General features: G+C 38.7%; 1 protein-coding gene across 2 annotated transcripts in view; it reads right to left on the bottom strand.

Annotated features, from left to right (window-relative positions):
• Positions 1-19088, bottom strand: part of LOC124556468 (solute carrier family 22 member 7-like) — a 152687-nt gene extending 133599 nt beyond the window's left edge. For both annotated transcript variants that reach the window (XM_047130420.1, XM_047130421.1), the window contains exons 1-2: positions 18835-19088; positions 11111-11338 (exon numbers count right to left, since the gene is read on the bottom strand). In XM_047130420.1, the coding sequence (XP_046986376.1) occupies positions 11111-11338; positions 18835-18950 (344 nt within the window). In that variant the 5' untranslated portion in view covers positions 18951-19088. The remainder of the gene's footprint in view (positions 1-11110; positions 11339-18834) is intronic.
• Between the last annotated feature and the right edge of the window lie 229 nt (positions 19089-19317).

The following is a 19317-nucleotide window of genomic DNA, read 5'->3' as shown; positions in this document are numbered from 1 at the left end:
TGAATGTCACCTAGAGAAACTAATGAAAAGTGTGAGAAGATGGTCACGTGAGGTTCTGGAGGATGTGAGCACTGTGTTTGTTCCAGAACTCTTTCTCTACCCTCAGCCTCCAACCTGACAACAAAAACCTTCCTTCATGCTCATAGTTTTCCGGACTTTGGTCTACCATAACTTAGTCATGATGGCCCCTCCAAGCAGCTGGTAGTCTGTTCAACTTCCCCTGCTGTGCCCTTGTATCCTACATATTGAATTATCTGGTGATTTTCCAAGCTAATTATTATTTTATCATTTCAAGCTACCAAATGCTCACCCTCTCATCCTGCCCTGCACCTGTCTTGCATAGCATGCTTCAAGGAAAAGATATATGTTGATTCCTGTGCTGCTAAAACAATAATTCTCAAAGTTGGCCAGAATCTCTTCTTCTGATTCATCAAATTAATGTATAAAACTTAGAATTCCTGTGTATAGCTTACATATATACATTTGGAGACATAAAATATAATTGAGTCTTCAATACATTTATTTTTTTAATACTCAAGGTCTGTGTAACAATCAATGGTTTTCAATCATCTTAAAATATGTTGCCAAATATACATAAAGTTGGGTCACTAAACAGTGAACACAGGAGGTGCTGAGCACATAATAAAGTTTCTATGTGCCTGTCAATTGTCCACAACGTCCTTTGGTTACTGAACTAAACTCAGACGCAGTATGTGTTGTAACTGTGACCGGGATGGTCGCGGGGTAGCAATGACGGAAAGCGCGGCAGGACCCACGGAGAGGCCCACGAACAACAACATGACGAGAGAGGACAGACATGACCAACGAAGGACAGAACGAATACAACAAGATCGAACAATGGAGTCACAAGGAAACAAACATGTCCACTCGTACACAGAACAAGGAAGTAAGCTGTCTAACGCGAGGCGGGGTGGCAACCGACATACGCGAGATTAGACTGACTGGCTGAGCGAGAGGCAGGAGCTTAAGTATGCTATCGGGGGCGCCGCTATTGGCCACTGGAACCACGTGTTCCACTGTGGTGCCCTCACACTAAAAGCGGGCCAGGAGGCACACGCCGCCACAGCTTACGGTGCGATGGTGCAGAGACCTCTATGGGTCTTAGACGTCCATGACGTCTGGCGTGGATTCAAATTACATGGTGCACGGTACCAGTGTATGGACAAAATAAAACTGGCCAAGAAAACATCTGCAATAATGCTGATGTGGGACTGACAATTGTTAATGAATGTCACAGTTCTGTAATTTTAGATAACCTGACAGGATGAACCATGCCTCACATGAGAACATGAAAAACTGAGGATCCAAAGGTCTTGTTTCCACCTCACTCAGAAACCACTGACAGTACTCAACATTCACAAATTCATCTGGATGCTTTAACTCATGCATGGCAGTAAATTTGTAAGGATACAGATGAAGGTCCTTTTAGATAATGTTTGCACACAGCAACCTCTTAATTCCCAGTTGCACAGATAAACAACATTGAAACTTGATAGGACTTCAGTTGAGAAATATTTTCTGAGGCTCAGAGTTTCTTTCAGATAGTTCCAGTTTTTATTAGCTGCAGAGCCTCTTTCATGGAATTTTGCCACTAAGTTTTGCGTTGAAGACTTTGCTTGAGATTTTGCCAAAACTCTTCCAGTCTTAAACTCTTGCTAAATACTTCCAATCATGTTTTTCATGAAATGTGCTTCACATAACACTCAACAATGAAAATGCATCTGGATCGCCATGAATGTCAAAGCATCACTTCTGGCATGGGTAGGTGCAATGGCTCCATATTGAGTCTGCCTGGTGGATCCATGATAAAAGTTGTTGTGCTAGTCATCCTGAATGTAGTTTTCAGATGTTTGCCCACATCCCAATAGTAGAATACTGGGCTGATACCAATGTCCCATCCCAGTTACACTACTTGCAAACATTGCAAAAACTTCACTCACTTTCACATACATGAACACTACATGCAAACAGTTGGGGTACACATATTCCATCCTGAGGGCAGGGGGATTATGGGGTGGGAGTGGCAACACCAAAAGGAAAGGCACCTGGCAACCCTTTAAACCAACAATGCCAAGTCTATTAATAACATTACCAACCATGCACTGATGCAGTGCAACAACACAGCAAGAAGGAGATAACAATCAACAATGATCACATGTTGTTTTATTGTGAGCACTATTTTGTGTTGGGACACTAAATATGTCTGCTCCTCTCACTCACTCAGATGTAATGACAAAGAAAAATACTCAGGGCAGAGCATGCAGGATATGTGCATGCATAGAAATTTGACAGCAATTAACTGGAACATTTAAATACGGTTTTTCAGCATTTTCTGAATTGGGCAGTTCTCTTCATTAAATGGGGTCAGTTCCACATAAACATTATATATAATTGCTGGGCCAGTTTTAATCATCCTATCATAGACTTTCCTTCAGTGTCTAAAGCTAACTTAAGATTAATAAACATCATACTTTATCAATAAAGCTAAGATTGTTGCAGATTACAGACAACATGAGAGGAAAATATTTTTGAATTTAACTCTTAACTAATAGCTGCTGCCCAACTGCCTACTTATTTTGCATTAATACATAGAAGACTTCTAAGAAATAAAGTGGATTTTCAGTTAAAATTGTTTCTACAGCTACATCTGCATTACTACTCAGCAATTTACACTTCAGTGGATGGTAGAATGTTCATACAACCACCTTCAGACTACTTCTTGATCTTTCAGCTCTCGAATAGCACATGGGAAAAATGAACACCTAAATCTTTCAGTGTGAGTTCTGATTTCTGTCATTTTCCCTATGTTTTCTCTTATTTTTCTGATGTTGATTGAAGTAAACAAAATTTTATTGAATTTGGAGGAGAAAGATAGTAATTAAAATGCTGTGAAAAGATCTAGCTGCAACGAAAAATGTTTGGTTTAATGATTGTCACACCAACTCATGTGTCACATCTGCGACACTCTCTCCCTTTTTTCATTGTAATACAAAATAAGCTACTCTTCTTTGAATTTTTTGATATCCTCCATCAGTCCTATCTGGTAAGGATCCCATTTCATACAGAAATAGTCCAGAAGAAGGTGGACAACCATAGTATAGGTAGTCTCTTTAGTAGACTTTTTGCATCTTCTAATGTTCTGCCAATAAAACTCAGCCCAACTTCACCACAACATTTTCTATGTTATGGTTCCAGTTTAATTTATTCATAACTGTAATTCCTATGTATTTAATTGAATCAACAACCTTTAAATTTGAGCAATTTATTGTGTAACCAAAATTTAACAGGTTTTTTTTAGTACCCATATAGAGGACCTTACAATTTCATTGTTTAGGGTCAGCTGCCATTTTTTGTACTATACAGATACCTTGTCTAAATCACTTCACATTTTGATCTTCTGATGACTTTACTAGATGGTAAATAATAGTATCATCTGAAAACAATCTTAGTGGGCTGCTCAGATGGACTCCTAAATCCTTTACATAGATTAAGAACTTCAGGGGGCCTATGAGGCTTCCATGTGGAACCCCAGATATCACTGCTGTTCCACCATATGACTTCTCTTAATTACTATCAACCATGACCTTCCAGACAGTAATTCATGAATCCAGTCACTGAACTGATATGACAGTCCATAGGCACACAATTGAAATAGAAGCATCCCATGACAAATGTTGCCTAAAGCCTTCTGAAAATCTAGAAATTTGGAATCAATTGGAGGTCTGCTGCCAATAGCACTCATTACTTCATGTAGATAAAGAGCCAGCTGTGTTTCATGAGAATGATATTTTCCTGAATCTGCACTGGTTAGGTGTCAATAGATCATTTTCTTTGAGGTACTGGCATTTCATAATGTTTGAACACTTTCTACATCCCAAAATTGTACAGCAAATTGACTTCAATGAGATTGGGATGTAATTCAGTGGATTACTTGTACTTCATTTCTTGTGTACTGGTGTTAGCTGCGCAACTTCACTGTCTCCATGGCCTTTTCTCATCAGAGCCAAGGTTTATGATTACTAAAAATGGCACTATTTCATCAGCATACCCTAAAAGGTACCTAACTTGTGTACAATATGAACTCAGAAGACTTGCTTTCATTAAGTGACAAGTTGCTTTGTTTAATCAATGTTGTCTTTTTCTAAATTGCTCATGTTGACAGCTGTTCTCAATTCAAATTCTTGAATATTTACTGCGTCTTCTCTGGTGAAGGGATTTCAGAGGACTGTGTATAGTAACTCTGCTTTAGTGTCATTGCCTTTGGTGAAGGTAGTGATTGAGTCTTGCCACTGGTATTCTATACATCACATTTTATTTTAAAAAAATAAAAGGGAAGTCTGTGATGATTGTGGATATCCATTGGCTGACTTCAAGACAATATGTAATGTGTCACCACATATAATGCTTTTATATGGTTCATTACATGGGGGGGTCTTGATTTTTGTCTGATATTATGCTGGTGTATGTCACAGATTTTGTTGCACTGTTTTGGTAAAGCAAATTCTTAGACAACAAGTGGGTGCCAGATCTGTTAATCACAGCAATAATTCATTGACCCCACATTAGCAGTTAGTGCCCTCAATTGCTGTCTCAAACATAGCACAGCATAACACATCATGAGAAACTGCTAGACTATAAGGGAGCACATCCACACTCAAAAATTCACACAAGGGCATTATTCATGTATCCAGCAAGATCTGAGGAACTGCCTAATATTATAAAGGGATTACCTAATAAATATTTGCTGGATAATGATGAGATAACAGATGTTATAATCAAATCAAGTGCAAATATTATTGTAGAATCAGTAACAGACTTTTTAAGCTCATCATTCAAGGATGGTGTATTTTCAAATAGTTTAAAAGATGCAAAAGTAGCACATTGCACAAGATGGGTGCCAAATATGGCATTAATAACTACAGACCAATGTCAGTTTTGAGAGATTTCAGCAAAATTATGGAAAAAATGTTCCTTAATCCAGGTGACTCCAGTATATACAAATGGTAAAAGAATGGACTCACAAAATTATACAACAGTATCCCAAACTTCAGTTTACTGCTGAATTCTTGAACATATTCTCAGCCTGAATATATTAAACTTTCTTCAGGCTGAGAAGCTTATATCCCCGAATCAGCATGGTTTTAGAAAGCATCTCTCATGCGAACCTCAGCTTGCCCTTTTCTCACATGATATACTGAAAATTATGGATGAAGGTCAAGAGGCAGATCCCATATTTCTATATTTCCAGAAAGCATTTGACACGGTGTCTCACTGCCGGCTGTTAATGAAGGTATGAGCATATGGAATAAGTTCACAGATATAAGAATGGCTTGAAGACTTCTTAAGAAATAGAACCCAGTATGCTGTCCTCAGTGGCAAGTGTTCATCAGAGGCAAGGGTATCATCGGGACACACCAGAGAAGTGTGATAGGACCACTGATGTTTTCTATACACATAAATGATTTGACTGACAGGGTGGACAGCAATCTGCGGTTGTTCACTAATGATGCTGTGGTATATAGTAAGGTGCTGAAGTTGAGTGACTGTGGAAAGACACAAGATGACTTAGACAACATTTCTAGTTGTGTGATGAATGGCAGCTAGCTCAAAATGTGGAAAAATGTAAGTTAATGGGGATGAGTAGAAAGAAAAAACCCGTAATGTTCAGATACAGTACTACTAGTGTCCTGCTTCACAGTCAAGTTGTTTAAATATCTGGACATAATGTTGCAGAGCAATATGCAATGGAAGAAGCATGAGAGAACTGTGGTAGGGAAGGCAAATGGTCGACTTCAGTTTATTGGGACAATTTTAGGAAAGAGTGGTTCACCTGTTAAGGAGACTGCATGTAGGACATAGGTGCAACCTATTCTTGGGTGCTGCTCAAGTGTTTGAGATCTATACCAGGTTGAACTGAAGGAAGACATCAAAGCAGTTCGGAGGCAGGCTGCTAAATTTGTTACCTGTAGGTAAGGGAAATGCAAAGGCTCAATCTAGATATAGTAGGGGACAGTGAAGTGAAGTGGAAGGAAGACAAGGATTTCTGGTCAGATGAGTATCGGGTAATATCAACAGCAGCAGAAAATGGTATAACAGATGTAGGATTCGTTATGAATAGGAAGGTAGGGCAGAGGGTGTGTTACTGTGAATAGTTCAGTGACCGGGTTGTTCTAATCAGAATCGACAGCAGACCAACACCGACAACAATAGTTCAGGTATACATGCCGATGTCGCAAGCTGAAGATGAACAGATAGAGAAAGTGTATGAGGATATTGAAAGTGTAATGCAGTATTTAAAGGGGGACGAAAATCTAATAGTTATGGGCGACTGGAATGCAGTTGTAGGGGAAGGAGTAGAAGAAAAGGTTACAGGAGAATATGGGCTTGGGACAAGAAATGAAAGAGGAGAAAGACTAATTGAGTTCTGTAACAAGTTCAGCTAGTAATAGTGAATACCCTGTTCAAGAATCACAAGAGGAGGAGGTATACTTGGAAAAGGCCGGGAGATACGGGAAGATTTCAATTAGATTACATCATGGTCAGACAGTAATTCCGAAATCAGATACTGGATTGTAAGGCGTACCCAGGAGCAGATATAGACTCAGATCACAATATAGTAGTGATGAAGAGTAGGCTGAAGTTCAAGACATTAGTCAGGAAGAATCAATACGCAAAGAAGTGGGATACGGAAGTACTAAGAAATGACGAGATACGTTTGAAGTTCTCTAACGCTATAGATACAGCAATAAGGAATAGCGCAGTAGGCAGTACAGTTGAAGAGGAATGGACATCTCTAAAAAGGGCCATCATAGAAGTTGGGAAGGAAAACGTAGGTACAAAGAAGGTAGCTGCGAAGAAATCATGGGTAACAGAAGAAATACTTCAGTTGATTGATGAAAGGAGGAAGTACAAACATGTTTCAGGAAAATCAGGAATACAGAAATACAAGTCGCTGAGGAATGAAATAAAGAGGAAGTGCAGGGAAGCTAAGACGAAATGGCTGCAGGAAAAATGTGAAGACATCGACAAAGATATGATTGTCGGAAGGACAGACTCAGCATACAGGAAAGTCAAAACAACCTTTGGTGACATTAAAAGCAACGGTGGTAACATTAAGAGTGCAACGGGAATTCCACTGTTAAATGCAGAGGAGAGAGCAGATAGGTGGAAAGAATACATTGAAAGCCTCTATGAGGGTGGACATTTGTCTGATGTGATAGAAGAAGAAACAGGAGTTGATTTAGAAGAGATAGGGGATCCAGTATTAGAATCGGAATTTAAAAGAGCTTTGGAGGACTTACAGTCAAATAAGGCAGAAGGGATAGATAACATTCCATCAGAATTTCTAAAATCATTGGGGGAAGTGGCAACAAGACGACTATTCACGTTGGTGTGTAGAATATATGAGTTTGGCGATATACCATCTGACTCTCGGAAAAGCATCATCCACACAATTCCGAAGACGGCAAGAGCTGACAAGTGCGAGAATTATCGCACAATCAGCTTAACAGCTCATGCATCGAAGCTGCTTACAAGAATAATATACAGAAGAATGGAAAAGAAAATTGAGAATGCGCTAGGTGACGATCAGTTTGGCTTTAGGAAAAGTAAAGGGATGAGAGAGGCAATTCTGACGCTACGGCTAATAATGGGAGCAAGGCTAAAGAAAAATCAAGACACTTTCATAGGATTTGTCGACCTGGAAAAAGCATTCGACAATATAAAATGGTGCAAGCTGTTCGAGATTGTGAAAAAAGTAGGGGTAAGGTATAGGGAGAGACGGGTCATATACAATATGTACAACAACCAAGAGGGAATAATAAGAGTGGACGATCAAGAATGAAGTGCTCGTATTAAGAAGGGTGTAAGACAAGGCTGTAGACTTTCGCCCCTACTCTTCAATCTGTACATCGAGGAAGCAATGATGGAAATAAAAGAAAGGTTCAGGAGTGGAATTAAAATACAAGGTGAAAGGATATCAATGATACGATTCGCTGATGACATTGCTATCCTGAGTGAAAGTGAAGAAGAATTAAATGATCTACTGAATGGAATGAACAGTCTAATGAGTACACAGTATGGTTTGAGAGTAAATCGGAGAAAGACGAAGGTAATGAGAAGTAGTAGAAATGAGAACAGCGAGAAACTTAACATCAGGATTGATGGTCACGAAGTCAATGAAGTTAAGGAATTCTGCTACCTAGGCAGTAAAATAGCCAATGACGGATGGAGCAAGGAGGACATCAAAAGCAAACTCGCTATGGCAAAAAAGGCATTTCTGGCCAAGAGAAGTCTACTAATATCAAATACCGGCCTTAATTTGAGGAAGAAATTTCTGAGGATGTACGTCTGGAGTACAGCATTGTATGGATTGTGGGAAAACCGGAACAGAAGAGAATCAAAGCATTTGAGATGTGGTGCTATAGACGAATGTTGGAAATTAGGTGGACTGATAAGGTAAGGAATGAGGAGGTTCTACGCAGAATCGGAGAGGAAAGGAATACGTGGGACACACTGATAAGGAGAACGAACAGGATGATAGAACATCTGCTAAGACACGAGGGAATGGCTTCCATGGTACTAGAGGGAGCTGTAGAGGGCAAAAACTGTAGAGGAAGACAGAGATTGGAATACGCCAAGCAAATAATTGAGGACGTAGGTTGCAAGTGCTACTCTGAGATGAAGAGGTTAGCACAGGAAAGGAATTCGTGGCAGGCCGCATCAAACCGGTCAGTAGACTGATGACCAAAAAAAAAAAAAAAAAAGGTTCAAACATCATGTAAATATTACAGAGATGTTTCAGGCACTCAAATGGGAATCCCTGGAGGGAAGGTTATGCTCTTTTGAAGAAACGCTATTGAGAAAATTTAAATAACTGGCATTTGAAACTGACTGTCACGCAATTCTACTACTGCTAAAATACATCTACATCTACATGGATAATCTGCAAATCACATTTAAGTGCCTGGTAGAGGGTTCATTGAACCACCTTCACAATTCTCTATTTTCCCAATCTCGTATTGTGAGCAGGAAGAATGAACACCTATATCTTTCGGTACGGGCTCTGATTTCGCTTATTTTATCTTTGTGATCATTCCTCCCTATGTAAGTCAGTGTCAACAAAATATTTTTGCATTAGGAGGAGAAAGTTGGTGATTGGAATTTCGTAAGAAGATCCTGTCGCAATGAAAAACGACTTTCTTTTAATGATGTCCATCCCAAATCCTGTATCATTTCTGTGACACTCTCTCCCATATTTCACAATAATACAAAACATGCTGCCTTTCTCTGAACTTTTTTGATGTACTCAGTCAGTCCTATGTGGTAAGGATCCCACACCGTATAACAGTATTCTAAAAGAGGATGGACAAGCGTAGTGTAGGCAGTCTCCTTAGTAGGTCTCTTACATTTTCTAAGTGTCCTGCCAATGAAACGCAGTCTTTGATTAGCCTTCCCCACAACATTTTCTATGTGTTCCTTCCAATTTAAATTGTTCGTAATTGTAATTCTTAGGTATTTAGTTGAATTTACGGCTTATAGATTAGACTGATTTATTGTGTAACTGAAGTTTAACGTGTGCTTTTCAGCACTCATGTGGATGACCTTGCAATTTTTGTTATTTAAGGTCAACTGCCACTTTTACACCATTTTGATATTTCTTCTAAATCGTTATGTTTATTTTAGTTAGACTTCTTGAGATCTTTGTACATTATTGACCTGTTTTATGATCATTATGGAACTTATTATCTGTATGCCAAACAACATCAATGTAACCAGTGATAATAAATGTTTATAAATTAAAAATTAACTTTGATTGTGTTGATTTGACTACTTTAAAAATGATTAAGCATCTGTCAGTTCATATATTGGATGCTGAATAAAAATGAAGGATGAGGTAATCAAGGTCAGTAATGTTACACAATGCTGTATCAGATTCTGTGTAACATGCTATATCAAGTTCATATATTATCACATCATTATTATTACAATAATTTCGTAATTACATTACATCACATACATAATTTCACTGTCTTAATAACTCCAATCTCACATAATGACCTATTTTTAATCTCTAGTTTCTTTTTCTTAATAGCACTTGCACTCTAGTCATCTGCCGCAGTATTTCACTTTGAAGCTAGTATCACAATTGTAATTACATTACATCACATTCATTACTATTACAATTATTGATACAGGATTTTGGAGCCGAAGGGCTACTCGTATACCCTTGATGACTACATGACACAAAGCTTTATGCCTTGTCTGGTCCTGTCAACACTTACACTGGACTGTTGATGACTGGGAACATGTTGCCTGGGAGGACAAGTCTTATTTCAAATTGTATTGAGCAGATGAACGAGTACGGCTATGGAGACAACCTCATGAATCCTTGGATGTTGTATGTCAGCAGGGGACTATTCAAGCTGGTGGAGGCTAGGTAATGGTGTGGGGCATGCGCAGTTGGAGTGATATGGGATCCCTGATACATCTAGATACAACTCTGACAGATGACACATATGTAAGCATCCTGTCTGATCACCTGTATCCATTCTTGTCTATTGTGCATTTTGACGGACTTGGGCAATTCCAATAGGACTCTGTGACATCCCACACATCCAAAATTACTATAGAGTGGCTCCAAGAACACTCTTCTGAGTTTAAACTGTTCCAGTTCTCCCCCCCCCCCCCCCTTGTACTCTTACGGATTTATAGACAACCCTGCAGGATTAATGGTGTCAATTCCCTCAAGCACTACCTCAGACATTAGTCAAGTCCAACCCACATCATGTTGCGGCACTTCTGTGTGCTCGTGGAAGCCCTACACGATATTAGGCAGGTGTACCAAATTTCTTTGGCTCTTCAGTGTACATGACCCTTGAACAAGAGTATCAGCATATTGTCTTCGAACAGCTTTTCATGTTGTAGCCAAAATCTCTCAGTAGTTGCATAAGGCAAAATCAACCTTTCCTAATAATTACTCACTAATCCAAAGAATGATCATAGATTCTGAAGTTGGTAAATTTATTCAGATATTCACTTAAAATGCCAACTGAAGTGAACAATGATGTAATAAAACTGATTTACTGACCTGTCTCCAAAATAGAAGAATGTCACTCCAAAAAATGTTGAGAACAAGAGGGCCATTGAAATTGATGTATGTACATATACGGCTTTATCACACACCCAGTTTTCTTGAGATGCAGCAGTGAGGGAGAACCAAGAGTCATCATATTCCCAGCCATACATGCATGGGATAGTCTCGTTCTTTTCTCCTGGACTCTTGTACATGAGACACGCACTGTAGGTCTTTCCATTCCTAATGAACAGAAAAAAATAAGTTGTATGAGAATATATAAATATTTCTTAATTTTTACATTTTGTATGCTCTGAATTTAATAATATCAAACAGGTAATATTAACTGGATTCCTGAAAGAAAAAAGGAACAGAATGTCACAACCTATTGTATCTGTGTTCATGGGGGCAAAACTTATGTTGTATGAGTATTCACAGAAGAGGGTGAACTACAATGAAAAAGAAAGATAAAACTCTGGTTGTTGAATTGAGTGTGTGGCAAAATAAAAGGTTTCAGTTCACCAAACAACTATAGCTCTTCACACACAAAACATTGTCAAAGATACTCCTGCTTCCAAAAGTATTAACAAAGAATTATTAAATTTAGTGGAGATTTTAATATAAAGCTGATTTTAAGTCTGTTTTACACTCATTGGTGTTCTCATTGTAGATGCAGAGTTGAAAATTGTGAGATATAACCAGTGTAAACATGGGGTCATAGGCCTATAGGTAAAGTACAGGATAATTACTAAAATGACACTTCCAAGTGGCTACGTGATACATTTTTATTACCAGCAAACCTGCTCATATTAAATGAAGCAATTATCTGCAATAAATGCACTTTAGTAGTGAGCTTCTCACCTTGTTCTCCACCCAGAGAACAGAATTTTTTAGTCATTGGAAGACTTCCACAAGGATATAATAATATCTATGTGCTGCAGATCACTGTGAAGCATATGGAACAGGGTATTTCCAGTTTATTACATATCTGGGTTTCTCCCCACTCCATTTGCTTATGGAATGCTGAAAGAATGATTGATTACATGCTCTCTGTGTGCTATAATTTGTCTAATCTTGTTCCTGCAATCTCTGCAGGAGGAAGTATGAGAGTATGTACCATATTTCTAGAATCCTCACTTAATATTTGTCCTTGGAACGTTGCAAGCAGACCATCTATATCTACACCTATGTCTGTTCCTAGAATCATCATTTAAAATTGGTTCTTGAAATTTATGTCTATCTTCTAGAATCTGCCAGTTCAGTTCATTCAGTATCTCTATGAGACTTTACCACAGGGGGGAGGGGAACACCATGTGACCATTCCTGCTGTCCTTCCCTGCATACATTCAATACCCCACACACTTCCTTGGGGCACACCTGAAGTTACTTCTACATCTGACAATGAGTCTCCTTCCAAGATTACGAACTGTGTCATCCATACGAAAAAGTCCTAAATCCAGTCACGAATTTCACTTGATACTCCATATGGTTTTACTTTTGACAGTAGGCATAGGTGTGGTTCTGAGGTAAATGCTTTTCATAAATCGAGAAATACTGCACCTACCTGACTGCTTGATCAAAAGCTTTCAGTATGTCACATGAGAGAAGTATGAAATGGGTTTCACATGATTGATGTTTTTGGAATCTGAGCTGGTTGGCATTGAGGAGCTCATCCTGTTCAAGATATCTCATTATATTTTAGCACAGAATATATTCTAAGATTCTACAACAAACTGATGTCAAGGATATTGGGCGGTAGATTTGTGGATCAATTCTACTACCCTTCTTGTAGATGTGTGTCACCTGTGCTTTTATCCAAGAACTGGGTACCATTTTCTGTTCAAGAGATCTATGGTAGATTGTAGTTAATAGAGGGACTAACTCTGATGCAAGTCCAGCATAAAACCTGGTAGGGATTCCATTCGGTCCTGGAGCTTTGCTCAGCTGTTTCTCAACACCACTGACACTAATACTTATTCATTCATCTGTTTAGTGCTATGGGGATTAAAATGGAACAGTTCTCCTGGATTTTTCTCTGTAAATGTGCATTTAAAAATGAAATTAAGCATTTCAGCTTTTGCTTTTCTACCTCAATTTCAGTTCCTGTCTCATTTGCTAGGGACTGGATGCAAACTCTAATGCCACTAACAGCCTTTACATATGACCAGAATTTTGGTTTCTGTGGAAGATCACTTGACAATGTTCTACTACGGTAGTCACTGAAGGCATAACGCATTGCTCTCTTGACATCCAAATGCGTTTCATTCAGCATCTCTCTATCTATATCCCTATGCTTTGTTTTACACCCTCTGCACAGTAATCTCTGTTTCTTTAGAAGTTTATTTACAGTGGCTGTATACCATGGAGAGTCCTTCGCATTATGAATTGTTCTACTGGGTATGTACCTATCCAGTGCATGGTCAGTTGTTCTTTAAATTTGAGCCATAGTTCTTCTACATGCTCCTGTCCTACACTGAAAGTTTCAAGCTCTTCATTGAGATAGGACACTACTGATATTTTTTGTATGGTAGCTTACTGAACATGTATATCTTTCTGCTTGGTTTAGTTGCCATTTGTAATTTGGTAATCATTGTTGCCACAACTACATTATGGTCACTGATACCAGTTTCGATGTGGACATCCCCAAAGAGGTCACATCTATTTGTTGCCATTAGATCCAATTTATTCTCACCATGACTATGATTCATATCTATCTGTTCTGGGTAGTTTCCAGAAAAGCCATTTAGTAATGTTTCACAGGATGTCTTATCACACCCATGACTAACAAAACTCTAATTTTCCCAATTAATTGTTGGATGATATAAGTCTCCACCAGTGATTATAGTATGATTGGGGAACTGAGGTTTTCTTTAAAGTTTTTGGTTACATCAGGAGATGAGTCTGGTGAGTGATAGAAGGATCTAGTTATTATTTTGTGTCCACCCCTGACACTGAGTCTTACCCAAACAGTCTTACATGCAGCTTCAATTTCTATCAGGTGGATTTGAGTTTCTTGTCTATGGCTACAAACACACCAGCTCCATTTCACATTTGCCTATCCTTTTGATATACACTCAAATTTTCCCCCAAAATCTCACTGCTATTAATTTCAGCTTTCAGACAGCTTCCTGCACGTAGAATTATATAAGGTTCACTGCATTTTAGGAGTGCTTCAAACTCTGGCACTTTGTTGCATATGCTTCAGCAGTTAACCATTAGGATTTTACTAATCTCACCTGTGGGAGGCATTTCCTTGAATCTTACACCAATACTTCTAGGTTTCCTACAGCTATTGTTATCTGGATTGTATACAGAGTTACCTAATGTAAAAACCCACTGTGTGTGCCCCACACACAGTCAGCTACCTGAGTAGCAGCCTCTGCTGTGTAGTGTACACCTGACTCATTTACGGGGACCCTACAGTTGTAATAGCCTCTTCAACATGTTGAATGAGGCCCCCAGGCACACACACTGAGTTCACATGATTTCCTTCCCTGTCTCATGCTGTCATTTCCTTAATGGATAACTGCTGATGATTAATAGTCCCCTACTGTTTTGCATTTGTCTCCTGAAAATGGACAGGACAGGTTTCCCCAAAACAGGTGAAGTGAGTCCCATTGGCTCAGTTTCAGTTTCAGTGGAAGAGACCTCCTCAAACTTGTTGGTTAGGGGGATTAATACAGGAGCCTTAGTCTTCGCTGGTACACTGCAGTATAGATGGCATCAATCCTTCTAAGTTATCAATATGAGAAATTTCATTCAAACCTGTAACCATTTATGCTGGCCTTATTGATGTATATTCAGTACACTGTAACACTGTACCATATTAGTCATATTTGATGTGAATCAGACACATGCTTGAGCAATATTCTCTGATGCAGAAAACCTGTGACAGTTCATGGTGCCGTTATTTACATGCATTCAGTATACCCTGTTAGCCCTATTTGGTATCAATCAGTTACATATTAATAGAATGAAGGCTTTCACAGCAGGTGTTGTCATCACTTAACACTTCTGGGCTGAGATGCTGTGGTCCATACATAGAACTCTCCCCTGATGTTTTGCCTTCGACTGCGGAAGGCATCCTCCGAGGACAATCGGCGAACTTCAACGAGAGCGTGAGTGAGCACTGTATATATAAGCTTATATATACGGCACTCACTCGTGCTCTCGTTGCAGTTCACCAATTTTCCTCGGAGGATACCTTCCTCAGTCAAAGGCCGAAACGTCAGGGGAGAGTTATACGTATGAACCACGGCATCTCAACCCGGAAGTGTTAAGTGATGAATCAGTTACATGCTTCAGCAATATTTTAGGACTGGACTTATGAGCATTTTGTAAGCAATCTCCTTTGTAGATTGATAGCATTTTCATAGTATCCTACCAATGAACCCACAGCTAACACTTGATTTACTTATAACTGAATCTTATGGCTAGCCTCACAAATTTCACATCCAGGTATGAGTATGAGCTGACTGTTTCCAGTTGTGGCTCATTAATATAGTAGTCATAGGATAAAAAGATTTTTTGTTTTTTGACATGCACTTTTTCAACTTTATGAAAATTAAAGCAAAGTAATGATTCCCCCAGGCTGTGGCTAAGCCATGTTTCTGCAATATCCTTTCTTTCAGGAGTGCTAGTTCTGCAAGGTTTGCAGGAGAGATTCTGTAAAGTTTGGAAGGTAGGAGATGAGGTACTGGCAGAAGTAAGGCCGTGAGGACAGGGCGTGAGTCATGCTTGGGTAGCTCAGTTGGTAGAGCACTTGCCCGCAAAAGGCAAAGATCCCGAGTTCGAGTCTCGGTCCGGCACAGTTTTAATTTGCCAGAAAAGTTTCATATCAGTGCACACTCCACTGCAGAGTGAAAATCTCGTTCTGGAAGCATCCTCCAGGCTGTGGCTATGCCATGTCTCCGCAATATCCTTTCTTTCATGACTGCTAGTTCTGCAAGGTTCGCAAGAGAGCTTCTGCAAAGTTTGGAAGGTAGGAGATGAGGTACTGGCAGAAGTAAAGCTGTGAGGACGGGGTGTGAGTCATGCTTGGGTAGCTCAGTTGGTAGAGCACTTCCCCGTGTAAGGCAAAGGTCCTGAGTTCGAGTCTCGGTCTGGCACACAGTTTTAATCTGCCAGAAAAGTTTCAAATTAATGATATTTTCACAACTTTGGAATGTTATCAAGATTTGACTTGTTAAGTTGCAAGTATGACTTTCCCTACTTTACTCTCTGATATTTAGAAGGTGCTCTGTATTTAGCTTGCAGTGCAGAAGTGTTTTGATTATAACAGCAAGTGTTCTGGATGTCATCTGTGCCCAGCACAGCTATTTGATGTCACATTGATTGTACGATCATTCATGACTAATAATAACTGTTTTTATAATAACCATTATATCATTAAACTGTGGTAGACAACAGTAAATGAATACAGACAGTTCAAATTTGGCATAAACATTTATTCTCATATACAAAACACTTTCATTTGATTTATTCCCTTTTCTTTACAATTTTGAATAAGTTATTTCAGTAACAACTAGTGATTGCAAATTTTAGTGAATTCTGTGAACATTTACTAATTTTTAGTTTGGATCTCAACTTTGAAAATTTACTATTTTGAAGAGCCAAGAAATTAATTATCTGCTGTGCATTCTGACTCCTGTAACATAAATATTTTAACCACAATCCTCATCTGAAGGAATCTGTCTGAGCACAAAGGCGTACATGTCAAGTCTTTAAAAAATTATTTGACATTTATCTTGCAACATAGGGTGATACTTGTTATTGGTCTTCACTCTTTTTGGTATAAATATATCTGATCACTATTAAGTCCCAAATGATAAGGCAACAATGAGTTTTGGTGCTCAAGAGGGTTACTGACTACTAGGGGCAGCTGCAGGATGTAGCTGTTACCTGCTCTGTCCACAACCACAAATGAAATCTGGCCTTGTGGACCACTCAGGAAGGAGTTGTGCATGCCAATTATTGCAGTCTCAACATGTCATGCTCTACATCAGGTGAGATAGAACTTCTATAAATTTTTGGTGTTACTTGTGCAGAAGTTAGAGTCTCAGAACTATATTGAAAACGTTTATGGAGTCAGTGTGAACCTCTTATTGGCTGCCTTCCATAATCTTACAAAGTGCAAACTTTGGTAATTTCTGTTTCTACAACTGTCTCATGTTTGCTGATCACATGTTCAACATTGACATCCCCGAAAAGTTCAGGTATATTGGTTACCATTTAATCTATTTCCATCATGAGTGGCCTTCAAAACTATTTCTTCTAGGAAAGTTTTATACAGGGCCTTTAGTATTGTTTCACAAGAGGTATTGTTATGACCAAAATTTATAAAACTGTAATAATCACAATCAATTGTTGGATGATTGAAATGTACCTCCAGTTATGAAATTATGACTGTGGATGACACATACAAGTGAGCTGAGGTTTCCTCAAAAGTTTTTGGTTGCATCAGGGGGTGAGTATTGGTTGATAAATAGAAGAAATTATAAGTTATCCTCACCCATGACACTGAGTCTTGGCCAAACAATCCTGAATGCATCTTCAGTTTCCACCTCAGAGGATGTGACTATTTTGTGTACTGCAATGAATACAACATATGTAGTTCCCATTAGCCCATTATTTTGATGTATACTTAGATTTACTCCAAAAATATTTCTGCAATTAAGTTTGTGTTTTAGGCAGCTTTTTGTACCTAGTATTATGTGAGGTCCACTACTTTTTAGGAGCTCTTAAAGCTCTTGCACTTTGTTGTGAATGACCAGCAGTTTATCACCACGATTTTAATACTCTTACTTGTAGGGGATATTTCTTCAGATCTTTCACTAATATTCCCTGTGCTGTTCTCTCAACAGATACTGGAGGAGCCTCTTCAACATACTGAGTGGGACATCCACACATACACACTGAGTGCACAAGGTGATCTTTCCTAGCCCTTGATGCTATTTCTCTAAGGATTATAATTATTTAATGTATGTCTGAATTGTCAACAATTAACTACCTCTACCTTTCTGCACTTGCTTATCCCTGACATGGGAGACAGCAGTATTCCCAAATGGAGAAGTGTGGTTCAATGGCTCTGTTTCAGTGGAAGACAGGGCCCCAAACTTTTTAGTTAGGAGGATGGGTGTAACATCCTGTGTTCTATCTTTCCCCTGCCTCTCCTGTACAGGTGTCCTAGACCTGCCATTGATGAACCACTCAGTCAAGTAGAAGAGAAGTAATAGAGCCTGTACCCTACATAAAAGAGATAGTGTCCACAAGAGGGGATGGTATTTGATGTGCCTTTGGTATCTCATGTCTCTTGGTAACCCTCCAAACACACCAATCACTATACAGCAGTCAGAACAATTTCTGACTTGTTATGAACAGCAACTAACTCATCCTTTGCCCAAAAAGAGTATTCACTCTAGGGCTGCATTCTCTAATGACCATACTGTTGACAAGACATTAAATTCTCATCTTCCTTGGTTCTTCTTTCAGTTGACAGAAGACAGATATAACTTTAGAGCTGCTGTTTTCTACTGACAACTACAGTCAGAGACTGAACATTGCACAGTTGAGGGCCATCTAAGTTCATGACTACAGCCAACTAAAGTTGGGTATAGGTTCCAAGATGAGTTATGGCTTAATAAACATATATAAAATAAAATAATCACTAAGGACATGATGATACAAAATGGTAAATCTATTTTTTGAAAAATACCATCCTGATGTTTCCATTTACTTACCTGGGAATTGTCATGTCCTTCCAAGTGTCCACACTGACATTTGCCTTCTCTATTCCTGGCACAAAACACCAATGATCAGGGACTGTAATTGCTAACATTTTGCCATAGATAGTCATTGATAAAAAAGTGGCTGATAGACAGATGAAAATTATGTTATGCCGTAATTGAAACTTTCCATTACCACCTATTTGATCAATAATATCTTCAAACTTCACATTCTCAGATGCCTCTTCTGAGCTCTGTAACTTTAGAGAAACCTGTAAATAATTATTCAGTTTATGATACCATGAACAAAATCTGAACTTATCAACATGCAAAAATAAATAAATAAAGGCAGATGTGCTAACTAGACCTCAATATTGTACTTGTCTGTAGAAATAATTTTTTATTTACTTTTTCACAGGTATTTGGAAATACCATTGGAAAAGCTGTAAAAAAAGAAAAGAATTGTTGGTAGCATATGGCACAGTTGAAGAGAAATTC

Source organism: Schistocerca americana, chromosome X (assembly GCF_021461395.2).
Source record: "Schistocerca americana isolate TAMUIC-IGC-003095 chromosome X, iqSchAmer2.1, whole genome shotgun sequence".
In the NCBI taxonomy this organism is placed as follows: Eukaryota; Metazoa; Arthropoda; class Insecta; order Orthoptera; family Acrididae; genus Schistocerca; species Schistocerca americana.
This window is presented reverse-complemented; position numbering and strand designations above follow the sequence as displayed.